General features: G+C 42.4%; 1 protein-coding gene across 7 annotated transcripts in view; it reads left to right on the plus strand.

Moving 5' to 3' along the window:
• The window catches only part of dlgap2a (discs, large (Drosophila) homolog-associated protein 2a), a 155,854-nt gene that overhangs the window by 117,082 nt on the left and 15,646 nt on the right, over nucleotides 1–23,126 (plus strand). For 3 of the 7 annotated variants that reach the window (XM_076748061.1, XM_076748064.1, XM_076748063.1), the window contains 4 exons: nucleotides 2,535–2,603; nucleotides 3,707–3,866; nucleotides 4,828–5,044; nucleotides 6,885–11,635. In XM_076748061.1, the coding sequence (XP_076604176.1) occupies nucleotides 2,535–2,603; nucleotides 3,707–3,866; nucleotides 4,828–5,044; nucleotides 6,885–9,319 (2,881 nt within the window). In that variant the 3' untranslated portion in view covers nucleotides 9,320–11,635. Of the gene's footprint in view, nucleotides 1–2,411; nucleotides 2,604–3,706; nucleotides 3,867–4,827; nucleotides 5,045–6,884; nucleotides 11,636–18,106; nucleotides 18,493–23,126 lie in introns of those variants that run through there. The other 4 variants (XM_076748065.1, XM_076748066.1, XM_076748067.1 and 1 more) reach the window with 4 other exon arrangements.

Below are 23,126 nucleotides of genomic sequence, written 5' to 3' on the forward strand. Positions count from 1 at the left end.
ATGAGAGCTCTCATACAATGATGCTTCACCAGGCTTGCTGGGATGGAATTAGATTGGATTCAAGACAGACATGGCGTAGGTTGGATTTCCCTTGCTCTTGTAGCAATTTGATGTCCCAAGGGGGCATTCAGATGGGCCAAACACAAATTTGACAGCAGCGGCTCCCTGAAGCAAATCATGTTATAGTGAGAAACAGGCTGTCAGGTTGTGTCACCTCCCTCCATCTTTCCCTCTTTCAAGCTGTCTGTCGCTCTCATGGTTGACAGGATCGCCTCTTTGTTCATCTCACCAATAACGAATACATCACAGTCATGGGCCCACTGAGCTGGAACAGCCTGTGCACCAGAAAGAAAGCTAGATGTCAATGATTGTTTTAATTAATAACCATTTACACCCCCCCCCCCCCAAAAAAAACCACCCCTCCGTTACAACTTCACCCTCAGGTCCTGTACGTCCTGTAAGCTGCAGAGCCGACAGCTATGATAAATTGAATATGAATCGGCTTTTTCGTGCCACAGTGGGACCTGCCAAGGATGTATAAAGAATGTATTCATGTTGATGGGAACTGAATGACGTGGCAAATTTCACAATCCCGCATTAGCATAACGAGTCACTGAGTCAATCACTAATGATATATCACATCTGATAGCGAGTTATCTTGACACACGTGCACACACAGAGAATAATATCAATATTTAACCTCCATCTCCAGCAACTAACTTATTTTTAAATGACTGTGGCCTACTCGAAACACTGCAAGCCCATGAATGCTATCATTTTTTGATAGTTTATAAAATAAGTCACACTTGTTTGCCCCCCCCCCCGTCCATCCATGATTAGCTTCTTGAGGCACCATAATTAATCAAAGTTAACAGTAGCAATGCATTCAATAACTCCTGATTCGACATAATGTAATTACTCATTCAGATAGCAGTGGGTATGAACATTTTCCCTCAGATCTCAAGGTCAGAGCGGAATTCCAATCCATTGATTTGTGGCTGGGAGGACGTGTCATGCATAGTTGGCCTAATTTTCTGTCGGCAAGGCTTGTTCTCAACACGTTTTTACCTCTGCTATGAATGTTACACTTCATACTACGGAAAAGACGGGTCATTTTTCTCTCCTGCTGCCTAATGTTCAACAACGTATCAGCTGTTGTGTATGGCTCTTGATCTTTTGGTACATGGCTTGAACAGAATCTTCAGTATACTTGAACAGAACGAGCTTTGTGTGTTTGTGGATACACTGATTGTGAAGTGTGTTAAACACATTGACTTGGCATACCTTCCCTTCTTCAGGGTCTTCTTACCAAGATGAGATTCACTCCTCTTGCTATCCTCCAACCCTCTGGGACCCATTTGGAAGATGTAATTGTTCTCCGTAGGGCTTTGTGGTGCATTTTTTTTCTCTCAGAAAGGAAACATATCTGCTGATTTCCACTTTCTGGATTAGCAGACACATTTCCCCCAAGTCTCAGTGTGGCCTCATCCCCTTGCTTTAGTGTTGATACACAGTGTACGTTAACGCTTCTTGCAAAGCCATCCATCCTACAGCAGTCCTTTTTCATGCATCAGAATTGTCCTTGTTCCTTAATGTTCTAAACACTGTTCAATCAAACGTCTTACTTTGAACCTTTCCTCCCAGAAATTAGCACACAACAGCTATTGTCAAGGCTGGACCTTTTTCAACCGCAGAAAGAGTACTTTTGCTGGCAGCATGAAAGGCGGGAAGTGTGACATTCCCCATCTTCCCTTGCATTTTTATATGGGCCAACAATGGAAGTGCATTAGCACCAATCAGAGACATTAGGGGAAATTTGCTCTGGCATGATTTGATTAAGGTCCAACGCATTCTCAAAACAGCCTCCCTTCACTCAACTGATGATAATAGACATCTTTACAGGCATGGATGGATGAAGTATGCCTCAGTATTGCCTCAGCCAGTGCACTTACGTCTGATCTTGTCAGCTAAAAAGCTCCACTAAGTTTCATTGCTCAGGGAAGGATGTTAGGTAGTTTTTTTTTGTCAGTCTCATTTGGTTCAATTAACCAAATCTAATTCGCCACACAGGAGAAGAAAGTGTATTTTATGATGTAGTGTAATTGTTTTTTGTGTGCGCCATTTCATCGTCAAGTGCTTCGTTATAATTTGTTTGTTAGTGCTGGTGGACAGTGTGTGTGTGTGTGTGTGTGTGTGTGTGTGTGTGTGCGTGCACCTACTGTGCAACAAAACTCATAACACACTCCTCATTATGACGTTTCATTTATAAGCTATTGCCTTAACCAGGCAATACTGTCTGCCAGCTACATGTGACTGTAGCATTCTCCCACTTTTATCATTATCTTGAGGGCCATGTTGGTCATTTTGTATCACCCTAATGTTTGCAGCACTTTGGTGAAAGCTCCCCAGCAAACATTCAGTTCACCATGAATGCCATACAGAGCCACTTCTGTTGGACTTGTGCCCAGTGACGTCACATGCATCCAACTCCCACTTGTGGGACCCAGTAACTCTGTTTTCTTTTCTACCCACAGCTCTTACCGCCTGGATAAAATCAACAGTGACATGCGTAACTACATCACCAATTTTGCTGCAGACTTAAGGTGAATACAGGCTCAGTGCCTCCCCTCCCCTTACCTCTCCATAGCTGCCATGTTGCAGTGGTCAGACGTCGGAGCCAGCTGGCTCGCTGCCCTGCTGACATACCCAATATGGACGCCTCACAGAGCAAACACTCAAGACCAGTCAATGAGAGGTCACCTGGGGCAATCTGCTCATACTGGCAAAGCATAAGGCACTATTAAACATAATATAGATATGATTTGATTCACTGCTGTATATTACAACAGCCTGGTGGTAAAAACCATACTGTATTAAAAATGAACTAGGAATGTTTGGAGAGATTAATCACGTGAAGAGATAGCACTTCTTCCCCTTTCCAGCTTCGTTATGTTCATCACTTCGTTCAGACTTCATCTCTGGATGTTTCTGCTCTGGGATGTTGAGAAGGTTGATATTATTTTGCAAATACTCACAGCTTTGCTACAGCGTGACAAGATGGATTGAGGGACTTTTAATCACACTGGCATTTTCCTCGCTGCCAAACGCCAGTGTTTATCTCTATAAAAAGCCCAGAAACTGCTTACTCATCCCTGCCTGTCATCGGAAATAGATCTGGCGCAGGGAACCTCATTTTGGTATTCCTAATGTGACTCACATAGTATTCTTTAGTTTACTTAGAGCTCCTTTCTTCCTCTATGTTTTTCTCTGAGCCTCTCCAGCAGATTTCAGACCAAACGGGGGTTTCTGAACATCTCTCTTGCTCTGCTGGGGTAGCACATTTAATTGACCTGCCTGACACCGGGTGCTCTCTGAAGTGCTTGCTCACTAACTAGCTCCTGATTTGCATTTCCCTCATTTCCAAGCATTGATTGGATGTTTCAGCAGAACAGAAATCGAACAGCCTTTTTAAGGACATTGGTGAACACATCAGTGTAGTGGAGAGACACAAGAGCGACGCAATGTCATAACCAGTCTCCACTGCCTTTAATAACACTTAATTGTTTAGTAATTATGTTACACCTGTAGCCACTAGTCAAGCTGCTTATTTATTAGTTAAATTACATTTCATTGACTTGCTTAAGAAATCATCACCATGGCTGTAGTCCCACTCCCTGCCTGCTTCTCCTTTTCTCTCTCTGTTCAGTCAGAGCTACCACTTGCAAGCCACCAGGGACATGCATCCAAGCATTGCCCTGGACCCCTCAGCCAACTACAACTCTCCCAAGTTTCGCTCCAGGAACCAGAGCTATATGCGGGCGGTCAGCACCCTCAGTCAGGCTAGCTGTGTTAGCCAAGTGAGCCAGGTGAGTCTGCACCCTGTCAATTAGCAAAGGTTTTCAAATCCTTCCTTGTGTTGGAGTGAAGTGGTTGTTACTCTGGGGGCTGCTAAGGGACCCCGAGGAGGTCCATGGGAGTCTCCAGCAAAATTAAATAATTAAAAAAGTTAAGAGCATGGCAGTCCTAGTCATAGCTTTCACTGTTTTATCATATCACCATTTAAACCCACATATCTTTTTTCTGACTTAATTTTACTTATACTTAATTTATATGACGGATCATTGCAAGACTCCAACGGAGCTGTTGAGATATTCATCTCCCTCTTGAAAGAGAGGAATATTGATTTGTTCAGAGTCTTAAAAGCTCAGCTAAACTCTTACTAATACCAAATCCCAATAGAACAAGATGCTTGTCTTTGATTCTTGATATTGCCAAATAGGAACAGAGTCATAACCTTCAAGCAATTTCTACTCAGTGAACGACCATTTGTATCAAGTCAGTATCAGAGACGTAACAAGATTCATCATACACATCAAACAGAAATATTTCTCGTCAGCAGTAACAACAAATCTTTTACAGCAAACTCTCTCACACAGTATGACCTTGATTTCAGGAAAAGTTATGTCATGTTGTTGTATTCACACAAATCAAGAACTGCAGCAGCAAAAGGAACCAGCCTGCAGACTATCTACTCATGTGGAAATCTGACTGAACAATTCCCAGGCAACACTCAAAAAATGCAAAAATCGTTTTTTTGTGACATTCTGAAAACACATTTTCATTGACCTCTCTTCAGCTGTAAGCCTATCAAAACATGTGCACTCATTTGATTTTAACAGCGAGCCTTGTTCTCATTCCAGTGGAAACTGACAGAGAACACAATGTCAGGTTTTACAACCGACCAATTTATGTCTCCAGATGAACAAAGAAATATCCTCACTTGCTTAACAATGGAGATAGCATGCTTATGGCATTTGTTCCTCACAGGTGAGTGAAACAGAAATAAATGGCCAGTTTGAATCAGTGTGCGAGTCGGTGTTCAGTGAGGTGGAATCCCAGGCCATGGAGGCCTTGGACCTGCCCGGCTGCTTCAGGACCCGAAGTCACAGCTACCTGCGAGCCATTCAGGCCGGCTACTCCCAAGACGATGACTGCATCCCCCCCATGGCCTCCACTGTCACCTCCACCATCAGGTCTACCACAGGTAGGCAATAAGACATCAAATCAATTTGCACATTGCAATGTGTGACATCATGGATGTTGGTGTTTTTTTAGTACTTACAAATTGACACCAAAAACGCACATTTGGCCTTGACGTGTGTTAATGGATGAATATAGAACAGTTAGTGCAAACTGGTTGTACTGTCAAGCAGCTTCACATCTTTGCATGAATCACACTTGTATGTTTCCATTGTTTTGATGGACGTATGATTACTGTAGCGACCACTTGTGAGCTGTGCTAGTTCATTGTACTGTATTTTGGATACAGTGCTTCATCTGCTCATCCATTGGATGCATCAGAGAGTAAAGCTATGAACCCTATTGAAAACCACAAATGGAAATTGTCTGAAGTAAAAATCAGGTCAGAATAAGGACTTGACTGCTTTTTCCACTACATTTTAGGAATCTGTCTTTCTTTATAATGTCACATGGTGACCCTTGTGAACATACTCACAGCTTTATTGAGAACTGGGCAAAGAAATGCTGAAATTGCCATATGCAAAGTATGCATTGTTTCCTTGCAAACCCAGTTTTCACTTAAATATCACAGCATATACTATGAATCTCTTCACTCACAGATTGTTCACTTCACACAAATTATTTTGTCCCGTTGCAAAGCTCACATTTATACACAATGAGATCACATTACAGAGCTGCACGCCATTGCATTTAGACCTGGAAATTCAATAATGTAAAGCTGACCATAAATATACCAATGACTGAACTGTCACACTGGTTAGTCACATATATCACATATGCAAACTTGTTCAAATAAATCTAAACCGTACTCAGCTGACACGTGCATTTCTATCTGATACTGAAACTTGATTACAAATTGTAAGCTGCTGGTGGTTTCAAGAATTCCCGTGATTGCTGGCTTCACAGAGGAAATGATACGTCCTTGTACAGATGAAGAATGTGGAAGGAAAAGAAGAAAAAGTGTCCAGAAGAGAAGTCTGAGTGGATTCCATCTTTTCCCACAGTAGATTCGTGAACTAATGACATCAGTTGGACTACAATAGGGAGGGTTAGAGGTGTGGCCATCTGGAGATGTGCTTATGATCAATTCTTCATACCTGTAAATGTTTGCTTACACTGCTTTCTCAGTAAACTCAAATATCTTTGCATTCCTAGCATACAGCGTATGGTTTGGTATGTGATTTTGTCACTATTTTGGACATGGGGGCAATTGGTGCTTCGAATCAATCTGTCAAACTGGACCTCATATTTTCAATAGGGTTCATACTATACTTCCTGATTGATGGAAAATGGTTAGGAAGCTTTGCTCATCTTTGCCTCTTTTCATTGCACAAAGTACACATTTCCTTACCTCGACTGAAAGCAGAAGAGCATGCAAGGATTGTTCTTACACCTCATTTATTAGAAATACTGTCCATTCTCTGTGATGTGTTCTGGGAGAAAGGAGTTTCAGCTTTGTGCATTGAAAAGATGTGAAGAATGCATGCTACAAATTAAGGTTGAGAAGGCAGTGTAAACCATTACGGGAAATGAGTCAAAATGGGAGTACTTTCCCAGTGTTACACTGGTTTTCAACACTGTAATGTATAATGCTATTACAGATTATTAAAATCTGAGAATAAAATTTCCTCAATACACAGCTATGGTATACAGATGAGTAAATTGGGGCAATAATCATAAGGATAGCGCTTAGTTGTTGCAGATTTCTGCAATTATCTTATTTTGACTCATGGCATTCAGTGCATGATTTGATGTTACTACTTTGTGGCAGTAAAAAGCACATTCTCTCCAGCTGCTCACACCTGTGGCCATATTACAGATACACATTTACATTTGTCTTCCAGACAGAAATTATGTGCAGGAAGACTCTTGTTTACCTGACCAGGCCAGTGTGCGTGAGGATTCAGCAGACACGGCCCCTTTGGCTCATGATGATCTAGGCTGCCCAATCAGAAGAGACAGACTATATCAAGATAACATGGGGGCTACAGCCAAACCTCTGTCTGGACCACCTGTTTCTCCAAGTCTCTTCAGGTCCCCCAGATCTAGCGCCCCAGAGCGGCCATCACCAAAAGCCATCCAGGCTAGTATCAAAGAATCAGCCACCTTGGCTGCAGCTATCAGTATGCAATGGAAGGAAGAGGTCTCAGCCATGCGCCGAGAGCTAGCTGATCTGAGGAGGGACCTCTGTAAAGAGCTTCGTGCTTTCAACAGTAATTTCAACACTTTCACCCAGCATTACAACACATGGTCTCCCCAAGGTGGCAACATGGCTGCTGGAGCTGATGTAGGTTTAGGTGGTGGGACAGGGACAGGAACAGGGACAGGATCAAGGTCAGGACCAGGGGTAGGGGTGGGGGCAGGAGGACATGGAACCTCTGCAGCAGATAAAGGCACTGGGGGAGCTAGAGAGAAGAAACCCCAGGTATCAAAAGTGTCTGTGGGGACCCAGGCCAGAAGCAAAGTCCTTGTCCGGCAAAGCACTGCAGATGCAGCTGTCAATTGTCCAGAAGAGAAGGAGGAAATGAAAGGTGCCCGCAGGAATCTGCCAAAACAGCTCTCTATGGACCCAAGCATTCTTGCCTGTCCACAGTCAATGTATGTGGAGAGTGCCATACCACTTTCTTTGGATCCAATAATTCCAGGCTCTGTTAGAGCAGTCGAACCAGAACCATTTGACTTGACTGCTGTTCCCTCTAGAGCTGAAACAAAACCAGAACCAGAGCTACCAGACCATGCAATTGTGAGTTCATCTGACATGGTCACTAATGTGCCAGGCACCACACTTGCTACAGAGCCAGTTTCCTCAGAGGCAGCCCATGAGAGCCCCCAGGATTCAGTGACAGTGGAACAGGAAATGCTAATCACTCCACAGCTAATAAATATAGACATAGCTAATGCGTCCCATTCAGATACTGAACCGTCTCACCCAGATGACATGAGATCCCCAGACTCAGAACTAATTGAAAGGGATAAGATACAGCTACCATATCCAGTTCCTGTAGTTACTGTGTCTCCACCAGAGGAACACGATCATGAAATCATGTCAGATTCAGGGTCTGTGGACCCTGTCTCTGTGGATGAGCCGGATCAAGAGTTCCAAAATCCTACAAATGTGTCATTACCATATTCAGGATTAGAAGATCCAAATCCTGCAGACCCAACAGTATTAGAGCCAAAACCATCAGACTTACCCATGTTGTCCTCATCTGACCCCATTAGTCAAGGCCCATTCTCAGTCTCTGATGCACCCACAATAGATTTTGATACTGTTACACCATGTAATTTAGAGACTGACATCAAATGTCCATCTATTGTAGTGTCAGAGTACCTTGACACAGACTCTCCTGCAAGTCCAACCGACAGTGACACAAATCCAGACCCCATTATCACCCTTCCAGATTATCCTTCTGACCCTCCCCCAGAGCAAATGATATCAGTTTCAACTTTTGCTTCCAGTTCAGAAGAAACTCAACTCACCACTGAACCAGAATCCCAAGATTCAGAGTGGCCACCTCTTCCTGAACCACTTGATACCACCCCTATATATCATGCTGATCTGGTCCACTTTGACTTAGTAATGCTGACATCTCTAGATCAAGATGATCTTGACTCAGTGTTCATGGACCCTGAACCAGAGCCATTTGACCTGAGTGTTGACTCTCCATCTAATACAGAGGATTTAGATCTACCCATTTACCAGTCAGATTGGCCAAGTTCAACCCTACCCGCTGTTGACCCTGTCACGCTGTGCCCCTTGGATCCTTCACAGTCTACAGAATCTGTCTGTCTGGATCCAGCTGTGGAGTATCACTTAGCTCCCTTGCCTCAGGATGTAGCCTCTGAATTGCATGAAGTCCCACTACCGCAGGTCACTGTCACAATATCCCCTCCAAGTTCAGTATCTCCTGATACATCACTGGAAATGGACTTTGGACCCACATGTCCAACTCCAGATCCTGTTCCATCCAGTACAGATCCATCACCACCAGATCTTGAAGATGTACCCGCAGTTGGCTTGCCACACATGGAGCCAGATGATATGATTGTAGAAACATTGGAGTGTGAGACTGTATCCCAGGAGTATAAGAAACCTGTGGAGGAAGAGACTTCAGGTACTCCTGAGAGGTCCTCAAGCGAGCAGGCCTTCCTGTGGTATAGGTGGCAGAAGAGGGCCCAAAGGCAAGAATCAGTGCACAGGAGCGCCAGTGTGGAACTCTGGAGTGGAAGATATGAGTACAACAGTGCAGAAATCACATACATGTCACTCACTCTGTGAACTCATACCTCATTCTCAGCAGACAAAATGTAGCTCAAAGTATATTTATAGTTAATGGTTTGTAGCTGCCAGAGCACTGTAGAGCAATGTGTAGGTCTAAATGTCATTTGATCAGTGGCATTCAAAGCAAGGACTTTGTCATACACAAACCTCCAGTAATATTCCAGGAAAAAAGGCTGCATTGGAAGCAGGAAAAAACGTGTTTCAAGGATTGCGCCATACTGCAAGAATGTGATGAACCCCTAGTGGTGACAAGTTTACTGAACAATCATGCTTCAAAAACATTTAATAATTTCTAGTATGAACTTTACTGAAGTTGTTGTCACCACTGATGTGAAATATCTTCCAGGACAGTACTGCTTCTTTCAGTGTACCTTATTTAATCACTGGATACACTTGTAACGAATGTTCTTGTGCAGTATTACTTCAATGACACAATGACATCTATTTCAAGAGAGTCCTGGAGCTCTGTCATAGACTTCGGACAAGATGGCCTAATGTATGCAAGGTCCGACAATCCTTGCAGTGAAGATGGAAACTTTCCTGTACTTACTTTGAGCTCTCTCTTTATTGTCACTCTAGAATGGAGTGAAGTAAATCTTGTCAGTTATCATATAACTAAAAGGACATACTGTTTACTCTGTGAGCTCTGAGATGGACTCTACAGTTATATAGCAAAAGGAAATGATGCTCTGGAATCATGTTTGCACAATCTTAGATGGAGCTGGAATACTGTTAATTTGTTGGGAAAATAACACGTGACTCACACTCAATCTGCAAAAATATAATCACATACCCGTCCAGTTATGGTATAGCATCTTTACACAACCCCAGTTCCAAAAAAGATGTTGATGCTGTGTGAAACATAAAACAGAATATAATAACTTGTTAGTCCTTTGACATATATTCAATTGAAAACAGTACAAAGACAATATACTCAATATTTTTACTTCATCATCTTTATTGATTTTTGTAAATATATGCTTGTTGTGAATTTGACGCCAGGAACACCTTTCAAACAAGTTGGGACAAGAAACACCTGTTTGGAACATTCCACAGGTAAACAGGTTCATTGGTAACAGGTGATAGTATTACGATTGGGTATGAAAGGAACATCCTGGAAAGGCTCAGTCGTTCACAAGCAAGGATGGAGCGAGGTTCACCACGTGAAACACACAACTATATAAAGGATGTTACTACATGAGCTCAGAAACACCATGGAAAACAGCTGTTGGCAAACACAGTTCGTTTGCAAATGTTTGCATTCTGTTTTTATTGACATTTTACACAGTATCCCAGCTTCTTTGGAATCAGGGTTGTACACACAACCTCATCTTCCCTACATGTACACACACTTTGCCATACAGCACATATACACTCATCTTGCTGGACAATAATTAGAAGGATACATTTATTTAAAAATAGACAATAAATGGTGATTCAGTGTTTCTGAAAATCTGACTACAGTAATAACAGGCCTTGTTGAGAGACAATATTGTATTTTTTATTGTAAGATATCATCTTACTGCTCAGGAATCAAAGACTGAGAATGTAATATGACTGGGAGAAAAGTGTATCGACATGTTGAATTGTGTTCCTTCCTGAATAGAGGTGTACATCGTATGGCTATTTTTTTTTTTTAATATGTGTGACACTGAATGATGAAAATGATGTTTTAATGGTGCATGACAGATGGCCTCAATATTTTGTGCATTTCATATACAGTGCCTCATTGTAAGTATTCAGTTCTATTCATAGTTTCATTTTGATATGCAGTTCAATGAAAGGAGCCTACATACCACAGAAGATGCAGAATTCTGTTACCAGCAATGAACAGCTAAAAAGCCAGGCAAATCACAAGATATATCTGTGCTATCTGTCCAATTAACGGGCTCTATATGGAATTGCCCACTGAAGTCTGTGCTCTAATAAAGTGCGCTGGAACAAAGAGAATCTCTCAGCTGAACATCAATGAGCAGCAAGAAAAGGATTTTTCTGTGTGTTGTTTTGAATTGAATATGTGCAGAACATTTTATGAAAGTTTGCTACATTGACTGAATCTGAAAGGTTTCAAAGGGAAAGTTAATTAGGGTGTATTGTTGTATTCATTTTGCTCATTTCACCGGCGTAAATCTGAGCACCCTCTTCCTCCCTGGATGCCTTCTGTGTTTAACTTTTAATTTGCCAAATTACTATCTGAAAGTAGCACGTAATTTAACCTTTACTGCAGTAACATTATGTTTATTTATAAGACATAATCACTAAATATACTGCTTCAGAAGTAACACATGCACTGAAAGCAATTGGCATACAATAACAGGCCCTTTTTCTACTTTGAGCTTTGGAACAGTCCAGTCCAGGAATGATGCTGAGTACTTGTGAAATTTCTGCTTAGTTGAAGGTAGATGTTGCAGAGAAAAGTAGACCTGCTAGCTGACCATGTGTTTATGAGAACACAAGATTTACTGTTATATCCTTAAAAGGCTGTACAAGTAAGCCAATACCCTCAATAGCATGCAAGAGGAGTGAACTGCTCTACTGCAGTTTACATAATTGTTTGTATTGCTTTCTGCGTGTCTGTTTTCATGTGTTGTGAACGTCATACAGCTTAAGGGGAGTGTAAGAGGATGATAACCTTTGCAAAAACATTTCTATCACATTCAGGACTGTTATCTTTCACTTGCCACACATATTATATGGGGATAAAAATGTCTCCATCATCACTTAAAGCCATGATAAGCAGCTTTGTCTGTTGTTAGCAGTGTTTGAACTTTTTTTTTCTTGATTTAAGACAAAATCTTGCAAAGGGAGATAGGAAAGAAAGGAAAGGTCATATTGTACTCCTAATTCAGCCAAATGACCAGAAATCAGAAAACAAAGTTGGCTGAGAAGGGGCATTTTGAAAAAAGTCAAAAGTCTTAAAAACAGAAAATAAAATGCACTCTGAGCCAACTATAAATCCCAAATGCCTTTATTAAACGAACTGTTGTCTGAGAACATATCGGTCACATTGAACTCAAAGTTCTTTCTACATTTGGTTATCTTTTAAGAGTGTAGCAGTTTCAGGACAGTGGTGAAACCACGGTGGGAGCAGGGTCATGAAGCCAGGTCGGATGGTGCTTGTTGACATATTTACACCAACCTCAAATATGGGTCACTGCATCTGTCTGAAAATGATACACAATCAACCTCAGTGATGTATAATCCTTTGTTGTAATCTTGCCGGAGGGATTGATTCTGCCATACATCCCACTGTGCAGAATAATCCTCATCGCCTGTCGCCCCTCCCTGGATCCACTCTGCATACTCTGCTTGTACATGTGTTTTATGTTTGGGCAGATATGCCCACTTTTCTCAATATCCACCCCACTCCCTTGTTTTCAGGGATCCAGTTCTGCCTCCCCTCCACCCGCAGCATTGATCGGACTCCCCAGCAAACCCCAGGTAAACGCGCCACCTGGGGAATCCTCCGTAGCTCCATTTCATTGTGGGGGATACTATTTTAATAGAACATGAGTTGTCCTGTGGCGAGGCGCTGCTAACCACATGTTTCAATAATGCTGAGTATCTGCAATTACTCACACATTCACAGTCAAAGATGGCAGATGACTTCATCAGAGGTCACCGTATGAATAATAAACTATAAGTTACCATTGTATTTTATTGGATAAAAAATGAGTAATTCATTCCCTCTCTCTCTGTATTAATGCAGATTTGCCAATGGCCAGTGTCCTCCCCTTATGTTCTTTCACCACAATTATCTGATATTTTTTCATGTGTGCTAGCATGGCAGCTAGATTGACTGGAGGATGCAGTTGCTCCACTACACTTGCACTGTGCTCTAAACCCTCCTCCTTAGTTTGATACAGACTGTAGTAATGGCAGAGATCATTTGTTGAAAGTACTTTCTCTGCTGCCACTTGACATATTTATGGTAGCGTTGCTTTCTGAAACCTGGCCTCTGACATCCCTCCATCGCAAAGTCTGAAATCTCACATGAATGCACAAACACATAAACACACACCACCCTTTGGATGTTGCTATTATTAGCCTCCGTTGTGCACTCTGGTGATCCATCTAGTCGACGAGAGGCCGATTTATTTTCATGAAGGGTGAGGTTAAAACCACAGTCACATGCATCTAACTGGTGACATGCAGGTGCTATTCAGAGTGCCACCAGGAGCAACAGCAAGGGGGTGTCCAGACCACTGAAAGACGAACTTAGCAGTGGGACTTTTATGAATGAGGGGACAACATCTGAGGCGAGCAAAAGAACGGCCTTGATCCACAGATCACGACGAACATGCCATGAAATGACTATATTTGCTGCCACAGGGGTGTTTGTTGCAGATAAGATAAGATAAGATATTCCGTTATTATTCCCATGGTGGGGAAATGTCCAGTATTACAGCAGCAAAGCGGATAGCAAAAAATAGAGGGCATCAGTAAAAAAGACATTAAATAGCAGACAAGCAATATAAACAATATAAACACAGAATATTGAAAAATATGAACAATTTAAACAAGGGGAAATACAGAAATTAGCAACCTGGTATGGGGAAATGTAAAATATGGGAGTATATATATAGTGTTGTCAAGTTGACACCATGGCACAGAGGAAATACCAATATTGCACACTGGAAATTAGAGATTTGCCAGGTCCTGATATTGCAGGTACTGATGGTGCTTCTGTTCTCAGTGATTGATCACAATGCTGCGGACATCTTTAAATTGTTGCAAACCATCCAGGTTCAGTTTAGTAAGTTTCAGTAATCACTCACCCAGGCTGGTTTTTGTTATCTATTTTTAGCTGTTTTTATATTCATTTCTTCATTGTTTCTGTCTGCGACACTCATGACAGTGTCAATAATGGAGTTGACTATCCATCTTCCTCTCCCTCCCTTTCTCCAGATCATTTACATATCCTTAAAAGCCTGCTGCAAAACAAACTGCTGCATTTCCTTTACAGTGATAAATCCAATCTGGAAGAAAGACTCTTAACGACGTGTCACTCAACTCCTCGCCCACCCCACCCCCATGTTAGCATACAAGTCAGTCCTGATAGATAGAGAGGTCCTAACAGAGATGGAGTTGTTGAATCACTGCCTCTGTGTCTCACGTTAATCAGCCTCACTGGCACAGTGGTAGTTGTTTATGTGTGTGTGTGTGTGTGTGTGTGTGTGTGTGTGTGAAAGAGAGAGAGAGATTAAATGGAGTATTTACACTGAATACATTTAGCTGCCTCTAAAGATACCTCTGTCCTAGACCTCTTTCAAACCGTGTCTATACTGGTTCCTCAAACCTCACCTGCGTGCGAGCGAACAACTTGTTCATCTTGCTGTAAGAATATGCACCATTTGAGCACAATATTAACCACCGGTTCTCAAAACATTTTGGTCATGCCGCCTTTGGAAGCAGAAAAACATCTGAATCTAAGTTCACCTTGGGGGGGGGGGGTGGGGGGGGTGTTATCCTCACTCGCCACTCCCTGCTGTGTTGAGCGTGAAAAGGTCGGAACCTAGACGCCGAATATCAAAGCTGTACATATTCTACATTCAAATCATCTATTCCATTTGGCTAACTGGCTTTTTTGGCTGTTGTTCCTTCATAAATAACTTGTTAATGAATGAAGGAAATCTGATAAATACTGATTGATCCATTAAAACACCTGTGCGCTTCCCTTGCAGTTTCAGCGCCCGCCAGTCTGACAACTGCTGACATAAGATAAAGCTACAAAATGATGTGATAATACAGGACGTTTCTTGCCAAATTTGCAGTTCATTAAATTTCTGTACATACTACCACAGTGAACACACAGCTCCTGGTTGTAGTGGACCATTTTTTTTTACTTTGCTAACAGTCTGACATGGCGCAAGCCTCAGGTCAACATGACAGCATTACATTTGATTAGCATCATCTGTTGCTGACACACCATTCAAGGTTATGCTTTCAGTCTGAGTCTTGCAAGTCCTGCTTTATTTTCATATTTCTATACTATCACGGTGAATCACTTTGTTGATGTTACAGTGGTGTACATAGCAAAGAACATTGTTCAACGCTTTGGTGCAACCAGGTCAGTGAGTGAGTGACTACTGGCTGTGCTCACTTCAGATGAAATCTAAATGCTGAGTAATACTGCAACTGCCAAGACGGGACCAAGAATTATGACTCCCCTTCGCACGACTGGCTGGCTAATAATGGCTCTATTTTGGTCCTCCTGCTGAATCATGCCCCCTGAATGGGTCATCTCTTTCCTCCCTTGATCTCTCCTCGCTCCCTGATTTATCCTTGCTCTTTATCACACACACACACACACACCCTCTCTTCCTGTCTGCACAGCCCCACTCTCCTCTGGTTCCCTCTTTTACCTCTTTCTCGCTCCCCATCTTCTCGTTCCTCACTAATGCATCTCTTCATCCATGAGAAGTTAATTTTGTGAATGGACAGCAGCATGAGTCATTAAGCCCCCGGAGCAGAACGCTCTTCATAGACCAGACGTCTGTAGCTATTTATAAACACAGCCAAAATATGGGTGAGAAAGAGGCCAAATCTGTTTGAGCAGGTTTGAGGTGAAGCCCTTGGTTTTATTGTTACCATAAATGTGTTGGAAAAAGTAAGAAAATCTAACCCTTGCTGCAGACAACAATGGGTTTGTTCTGTAGTTTTGTTGCTCAGGCTACAATGTAATTAGGATGAAATGCCATTAATTCTATGCCACAACTTTTTGGGGGCCTATGTAGGGGGTGCAGCTCATTAGAACTCAAAATAGATCAGATTTTGGTCTCATAAGGACTTCCTTAATTGCTTTGTGTGATGTAAGCATTTGTAAGACCAAAACAGAAACACAGAGTTCAACACGGTTTGCCTCTTTGTCAAGGAAAACGATAACCCAAAACTTAACCTGCAGCGTAACTCGGTGTTCTTCCCCTTCGCCTTCTTTCTTTCTTTCTTTTGCTCTCGGCTCCGAGGTACGTGACACATTCTCAGCTTTGATCAAAACACACTAAACACAGCTTGTGCTTCAGATGTTTCAGCCTGTAACTACACTGAGTGAGCTTTTCTCTCAAAGCCCTGCTCGAAAATAAAGACACGTCAAAGCCTAGAAGGCGTTCATGACCCGATCCCCAGTCCATCTCTCTCTCTGGATGAAGTCCATATTCTCATTTGCACTTGAAAGAAAGTAATCCCCCCTCTTTCTGTCATGAAATGGACAGAATAAGAAGATGAGAGTTGTCAGGCTTCCTTGAGCTTTACCTCCTCGCCAGGATCCTCCACACATGACTACTGTTGATTACCTCTCTGGTTTTTCACTGTCATCCATGGCTGATAAGTTTCTCATGTCATAGAGGCTTTGATGTTCTCTGTTACTCTACTGACTTATTCATTATTTTAAAATATCTCTTCATAACCTTTAGATTTTTGGCTGCACTTTCAAGCACTCCTGTCCCTTTTCTGAGTGCTGACAGTGAACAAAAGAGGAGAAAGGCTTCTGCTCTGGTAAAGAGGCAAACACACCTCTTGAACAGAAAGTAATTCAGATCAATTAGATGATCAGCAACATCAGAAAAGTACAAACCTAAAGACCACATCACACAGTTTGCCATGATTTCTACAAGTTTCACAGCCAGCTACATTTTATCAAGCTGTGAAACAAATAGCGTTGCTGCCAAATGTCCCATCCTGATCCCCACGATACATAAGATCACCACTTCTGCTAATGAGGTCATTAAGTAATAGAAGTCAGTTAATTACGTGATAATATTAATTGATAATACATCATCACAATAATGATGATGATGTTGCTGCTGTATTAGGATCTTGAGATGTTGTGTTGAGAGGAATGTCTACCTTCATGCACATATAATGTACTGGGTTGCAGTGAAATATATTTCTGACACTTAGAACAGAGTGGTAAGACCGAGTAGCTTTATCATCTGATTGACAGGCAAGAGACAAGATTTTGATGTTGGATGCATTCTGGTTTCCGTCTGTAGTCCGTTTATTGTCCCAGTGTTACTGACCAATCACTTTGGGTGAGCTTTGGCTACATGCAGGTAAACAGTCCATGTGGAGAGCCAAGCAGGCGGATTACACCGATTGAAACGCAATCTCGGAACCCATCGGCTATTTTTAGCTTTTATTATTATTAGCTTGTTTTAATTCTGCTTGCAATTATAAGCAGATATTTGTGAATAGAGATCAGTCAAAATGTCATCTTTGCATCTGAAGTTGTTAATCAGAGTATAAACAATGGCCGCTGCATGGAAGAAATGCTAAATTGTTGCCAGATGATAACCGATGGTTTCTGAGATTGATCTGTGAATGTCCCTCACAAAGTCACAATTTACTCCTGTTTGACTGAAGAATGCTAAAAAGTAAAGAGCCCCATGTTTCTGTAGCCTTTTATACAATTTAAATAGGAAAGAATGGACTAACAGGTTATTGGTTTTGACTTGAATTGACCTTAAATCTTTGTTGGTAGCAATAAAGAATTTGACCAGCTTCTTCCTTTCAGGCGTGTGTGTGTTGGGAGCAGGTAGAGATGGGGTATGCTGTAAATGTTATTTTAACCCTTGTAACACCTTTAACACCTTTATGACTTTCAACATTACTTTAGATGGACCTTTCCTCTTTGACAGGATATTTTCTGGTTTTCAGATGAATAGCTCTTTAACTACAGTTCATTTAACCACATGCAGTCACGTACAGTACATGTAGAATTCCATAACGGCGATGCAGCATGTAAATATGTTCATGTAAATAACAATATCTTTCCACCTTTTCCAGCCATCACCTACACACCCAACTACAAGAAGACCCCTCCTCCGGTCCCACCCCGCACCACCTCCAAACCCCTCATCTCCATCACGGCCCAGAGCAGCACTGAGTCCACCCAGGATGCGTACCATGAGGGGAGGCACCCTCATGGTGGGATGTGGGCCCATGATGGCCTCAGCCTGGGTCTTAGCCCCGGCAACGCCCTCTATAACTCCACTGACAGCCTGGATAGCACCAAGGCTGTGACCATAGCCATGGAGGCAGCTGGCGTCATGGCTGGAAAAAGACACCCATCCACAGACAGCCACAGTTCAGTGCTCACCTGCGACAAGGCCATCCTGGTGTCCAAGGCTGAGGAGTACTTGAAGACACCTCGATCCTCTATAGGGATACAGGTTAGTCTTGTCTCACAGTGAATCACAGGAGTATTAGAATTTTTACAACTCGCACACACATGCATTCAAATTAGAAACTGTGCTCTCTTTAAAGCACCTAAAAATAGCAAGAGTGAGTCATCTTACTGCAATCCATCAATTAAGATTCAACTCATGCTGGAGCAGGTTTTAGTGAATGGTGGTTCGCTCCATGGTTCATTCACTCCCTCTCCACTTACTCTTCACATCTTTTTCTTTCCAATCTCACGGTCTTCATGCTCGTTCTCTGCTTTCCCCTCTTTCTCTCCCTTTTCGTTTCTTTTTCTCGTTGTCTCTCTCCACCTCAGACTTTGTGTGATTGTATCTTGGGTTTGTCTGCCTCCTTCTCTGACACTAGCTGAGGTTCTGGTGTTGTTGATCTCCAGTTGCAGTCTAAAGGTTGCAGGTCTGCTGCAGAACAAAGAGTGAGGACTGTGTGGCACCTCACACCATCACCTCAGAGCCTTTTATAGTATTTTATCAAAGCAGAATATCAAAGTCTCCGTGTGAATTTGAGAAGTCATTGTCAGTATTTTCTCCTGCTCTGTGCGTAGAGAGAAGTAATTTTGCTTTCCTGTATTTTTCTTGGTTCATATAATTCAGACCCCCTTTTTATCATCACATTGTTCACATTTACGTTCTTCCAGTCATCTTTTCCCCATATGCTTACTATTTCATGCCATTTACTCAGCTCTCAAAAGAAGGAAAAAGGTGCATTAAAATGGGGGAAATAATATTTAAAATAAGATAAATTATCTGCTGTAAGAGCAGGAAATTTTCACTTGTACAGGTAGAAATATCTATTCTCAAAGAAGCCACAGTTATCTTAAAAGTCATGCATCAAGACTGCAAACAAGCATATTTTCCTTGATACAAAGAAATTCTGACTCTGGCGAAGCAGTTTTGTCTTTGTCAGTCAGAGATAGATCAAACAGCTTTACAATTCTGGAAATTCTAGTTTCAAATATTAAGTTACAGTAATTAAATCTCACTAAGAAGTTATCTTATAAAGGTAATTAAGGGCAAAAAAGTTTGAAACAAGTGAAATACTGAAACATAAAAACTGCCTGCTGTAAGATACATCAACAAAAAACAAGCATGTATTGCAGTGAGTTTTTCACATATTCACTCCAGTGGTCCAATTTGTTTAGACCAGGGTACAGTTGAACTTAAAAACCTTTCAAATATTTGAAGAATTAAAAACAGACTACTTTCTGACTACAGACTACCTTCTGGAGGTGGTTGAATGTTGTTGGGTGCTGTTCAAGTTCCTTGCAAAAATCAGTCAAGCACACCTCAAAGGGTAATTGCTGTGTTTTTTTCAGGTGATATTAAGAAAGTCCTTTGGCTGGAGATCGGCCTAACACCTAAACTACACTAAAGCTATTGACTGTCAGATGTTGCCATCGGGGAGTCAGTCAGCAAATAAATGATCCTTTCAAAGTCAATTGATCCTGCTACACTTGCTGCATTGTATCACATCCAAACTTAGAGAATATCCAGCAGCAAGTTTTGCCCAGACATCACATTTCACTATAACGTGTAAATGGGAGCAGTTAAAAATAGCCTCCACACACTAGTTCTAGCACCCCATTAAAATGACGTTCTCTAATTTAGCCTGCATTCGGTGTGTTAAAGTAACCCGGTTACTGTCGGCTTTCGGCAGGAACGTGACTCATGAAGTTCCATGTAAACAAGGAATGTGAATTCTTCAATTAAGGTAAGGGATTAGGAGAAACCTGGTCAACACAGCTTAATTTCTGCTGAAGATGCTTGAACTCCTGTGCAGGCATATACATAATTAGATTTCCTAACAGGATTTTTACATTTGTGGCAGGATTGAAAAGAAAATATCATGTCACTTCAACTTGCTTTGTGAAATCAAACACTACATGAAGCATTACTGGGCCTGAAAATATATTCACACCTTAGTTATCTGTATTTTATGTCTTATTACTAAGACTATTGGTCAGTTAGATTCACACTTTGCCCTATGGCCTTCCACCCCAAGCTGTACAAATTATGTTTGTTTGGCCATCCCCTAAATATTTCAAATAATCAATACTAAAAGTTAAACTGAAAGTAAAATAAATATGTTTAAATGTTGTCCCAGCTACATAGTTGACTGCTCAAACACTGGCGTGCCTTGATGTTGAGCACACCGGGCTAGCGTTAACTCTAAAGGCCAACTATCAGCACTGTGCATGCTTGCCTGCGATGAGTGGACACCTTCACGGCGCTCCAGATGGAGGGTGGCACTTACGGCAGCTGGGCTGACCGCTGTGCCATCCCAGAAGGGGACCCAAATTCCAATGCACGAGTCAGACGCCTCAGCTCCTTCCATCTGAGGCTCTCCTCCCCATTTTCCTGTCTCCCCATTGGGGGACCTGGAGTTTAACTATGAGAACGGGGCTCCACATCTGCAGCTTTCCCCATCTTGATCAAGAGTTCCACTGCAGCAGCTCTCTCCTTATCCGTATCAGTCTTCCAGCCGTATGCCAGCCAAAGGACCTTTACAGGACTAGCCAGGCATTGTCGGAAAGGCAGCAGATCTGAGGGGCACCGCGGTGCCGGCAGAGCAACCTGCACCTACTCATGCCACATAGGGGGGGACATGTGAACAACATCCCCTGCTGTGGCCTTGCTTCACACAGCTCCAGTCCTTCAGGGAAGCAGAGCTCTCCACTCCCCACCCAATCGTTAATCTACCTGAGTGTGGAATTGAACTCCGCCAGCATGAGAGCAAAGTTGTCCCCAGCCAGTCTGGAAGCACTTAACACACATCGTGCCCCACAGAGTGGTGACGGTGCTGTTGGTGAACCATCTGCTGGTTAAGATGTTTGAAGGCCATGTGGTTGTCCCCTTATGGCTTCTACACATGAAGAAAATCCAGAGGTGGCCCAAATTCCTCTCAAGATATTTTCCATCCATTCAGCACTCTCCCTGGCCCTGACATCAACTACGGGTTGAGTTACCAATGCACACTGTCAGTCTCACCAACCTGCCTCTCTATTAAAGAGGATGGGAGCACAGTAACTTCCCTCATCAAATCTTCTCCCTGCCTCATTTCTGTGAGAAGACATATCTCACCGACTCTGCCCATTGCACACATTGTCTCAGTATGTTTGCTGCATGTCAGACATCAGGCAGGCAGAGCAAGGTATGACTCTGTCAAAAGGTTTGTCTCACTGGCCTACAGTGCAGCAGGAATGGAGCCTCTGCAGGGCATCTGGGCACAGTCCATGAGGTCCTTATCCTCATCCTTAGAGGGATGACAGACATCGGTGCACTGGGCTTCTCATTGCTCTTTTATCTGTTTCTGTCTTCACTATGTGTCTGAGTCCTCCCTGACTCATTCAGTTTTAAACATGTTAGATGGCAAATTATACGTTGTCAGATCTGGGCTTTTACACGCATGCCAAACAGTGCCCCTGTAATCCCATCATCTCGGATTAGTGGGTTGCATGGGGGACCATTACAGTACGTAATCAACTTCCCACCCTTCTGCAGCGACAGTACTTTGTAGAGGGAGTGGAATAACGCTTTTTTTCACACAGGGCTGACATGGTGTTATTCCTAGCACAGTTGGTTCCTCCCTGTCTTCTTATTCTTCATATTTATGGGGGTGTGAACTGCTGTATGTCATCTGGAGGTGGAACTTGGTGTCACAGTGGGCTTTGACTACATCAGCTTCGCTGTTAACCAAACAGTGACAGCTCTTGGAGGGTGAAGCACCTGTACAAAATAGAATGTTAGTTACATATTATAACTCCGGATCCTCTGAGGATGGACCCAGCCCTCCACAGGCATTAGCCGAAGAAAATAATGGCTTTTGGTAGCAAAGCTCAGGTCCCAGTGGTGTTACGCTATATACTGTAAACGAGGACCTGAGAGAGGCCACTGTACAGTGTACAGCAGTGGAAAAGAAAGTCTTCACAACTGCTGCGATTCATTTATACACTATGTGACACATACAGTGCTCACAGTTTCCGTTTCCTCTTAGTCAGGAGTCAGAGATGATGAGGGCACCTCACCACACTGACTGCTAATTGTGCTATTTTATAGACTTCCATCTTTTCAATCACTTGTGGTATTTACTATTGACTGTTGTCTGCAAGCCAAATTGTTCATTGGAGACATTAAAGCATTACTCTACTAATTTTTAATAGCAGGACTGCAATATGAAAATCTCATTATCATGCTTCACCAAACTTTGTGGTGGGTGACACTCAGTTGGGGGCACCATCTTTTCAAATCAACATGCGTGCAGCTCAGATTTAGCTCATTCATTACCAACAGTAGGGGAATACAGATCAAACTTGAGTGTGGATGAGAAAAGCAGAATGCAAAGAGCAGGACGCTGTTAGTCCTGACTGCTGAGAGGAAGTCAGGGTGAATTTGAGAAAGACGTCGCCAGGGAGCAAGTAAATGTACTACATGTGTGTGTTAATGCCTATTTGAGTAAGAGTGACAGACTTATTTTGGCTTTCAAATTGGCGGCAGTGATGTGCGTGAAGTCCATAAGCACTTTTGATTATTAGTGCAGGTGCAGTGAAGCTCTACGTTTAGAGAAACATCGAAGAGGGACAAAAATGTTGGGAAAGCTTTGCCTGCCA

The sequence above is a fragment of the Chaetodon auriga genome, chromosome 14 (assembly GCF_051107435.1).
Source record: "Chaetodon auriga isolate fChaAug3 chromosome 14, fChaAug3.hap1, whole genome shotgun sequence".
NCBI classification, from domain to species: Eukaryota; Metazoa; Chordata; class Actinopteri; order Chaetodontiformes; family Chaetodontidae; genus Chaetodon; species Chaetodon auriga.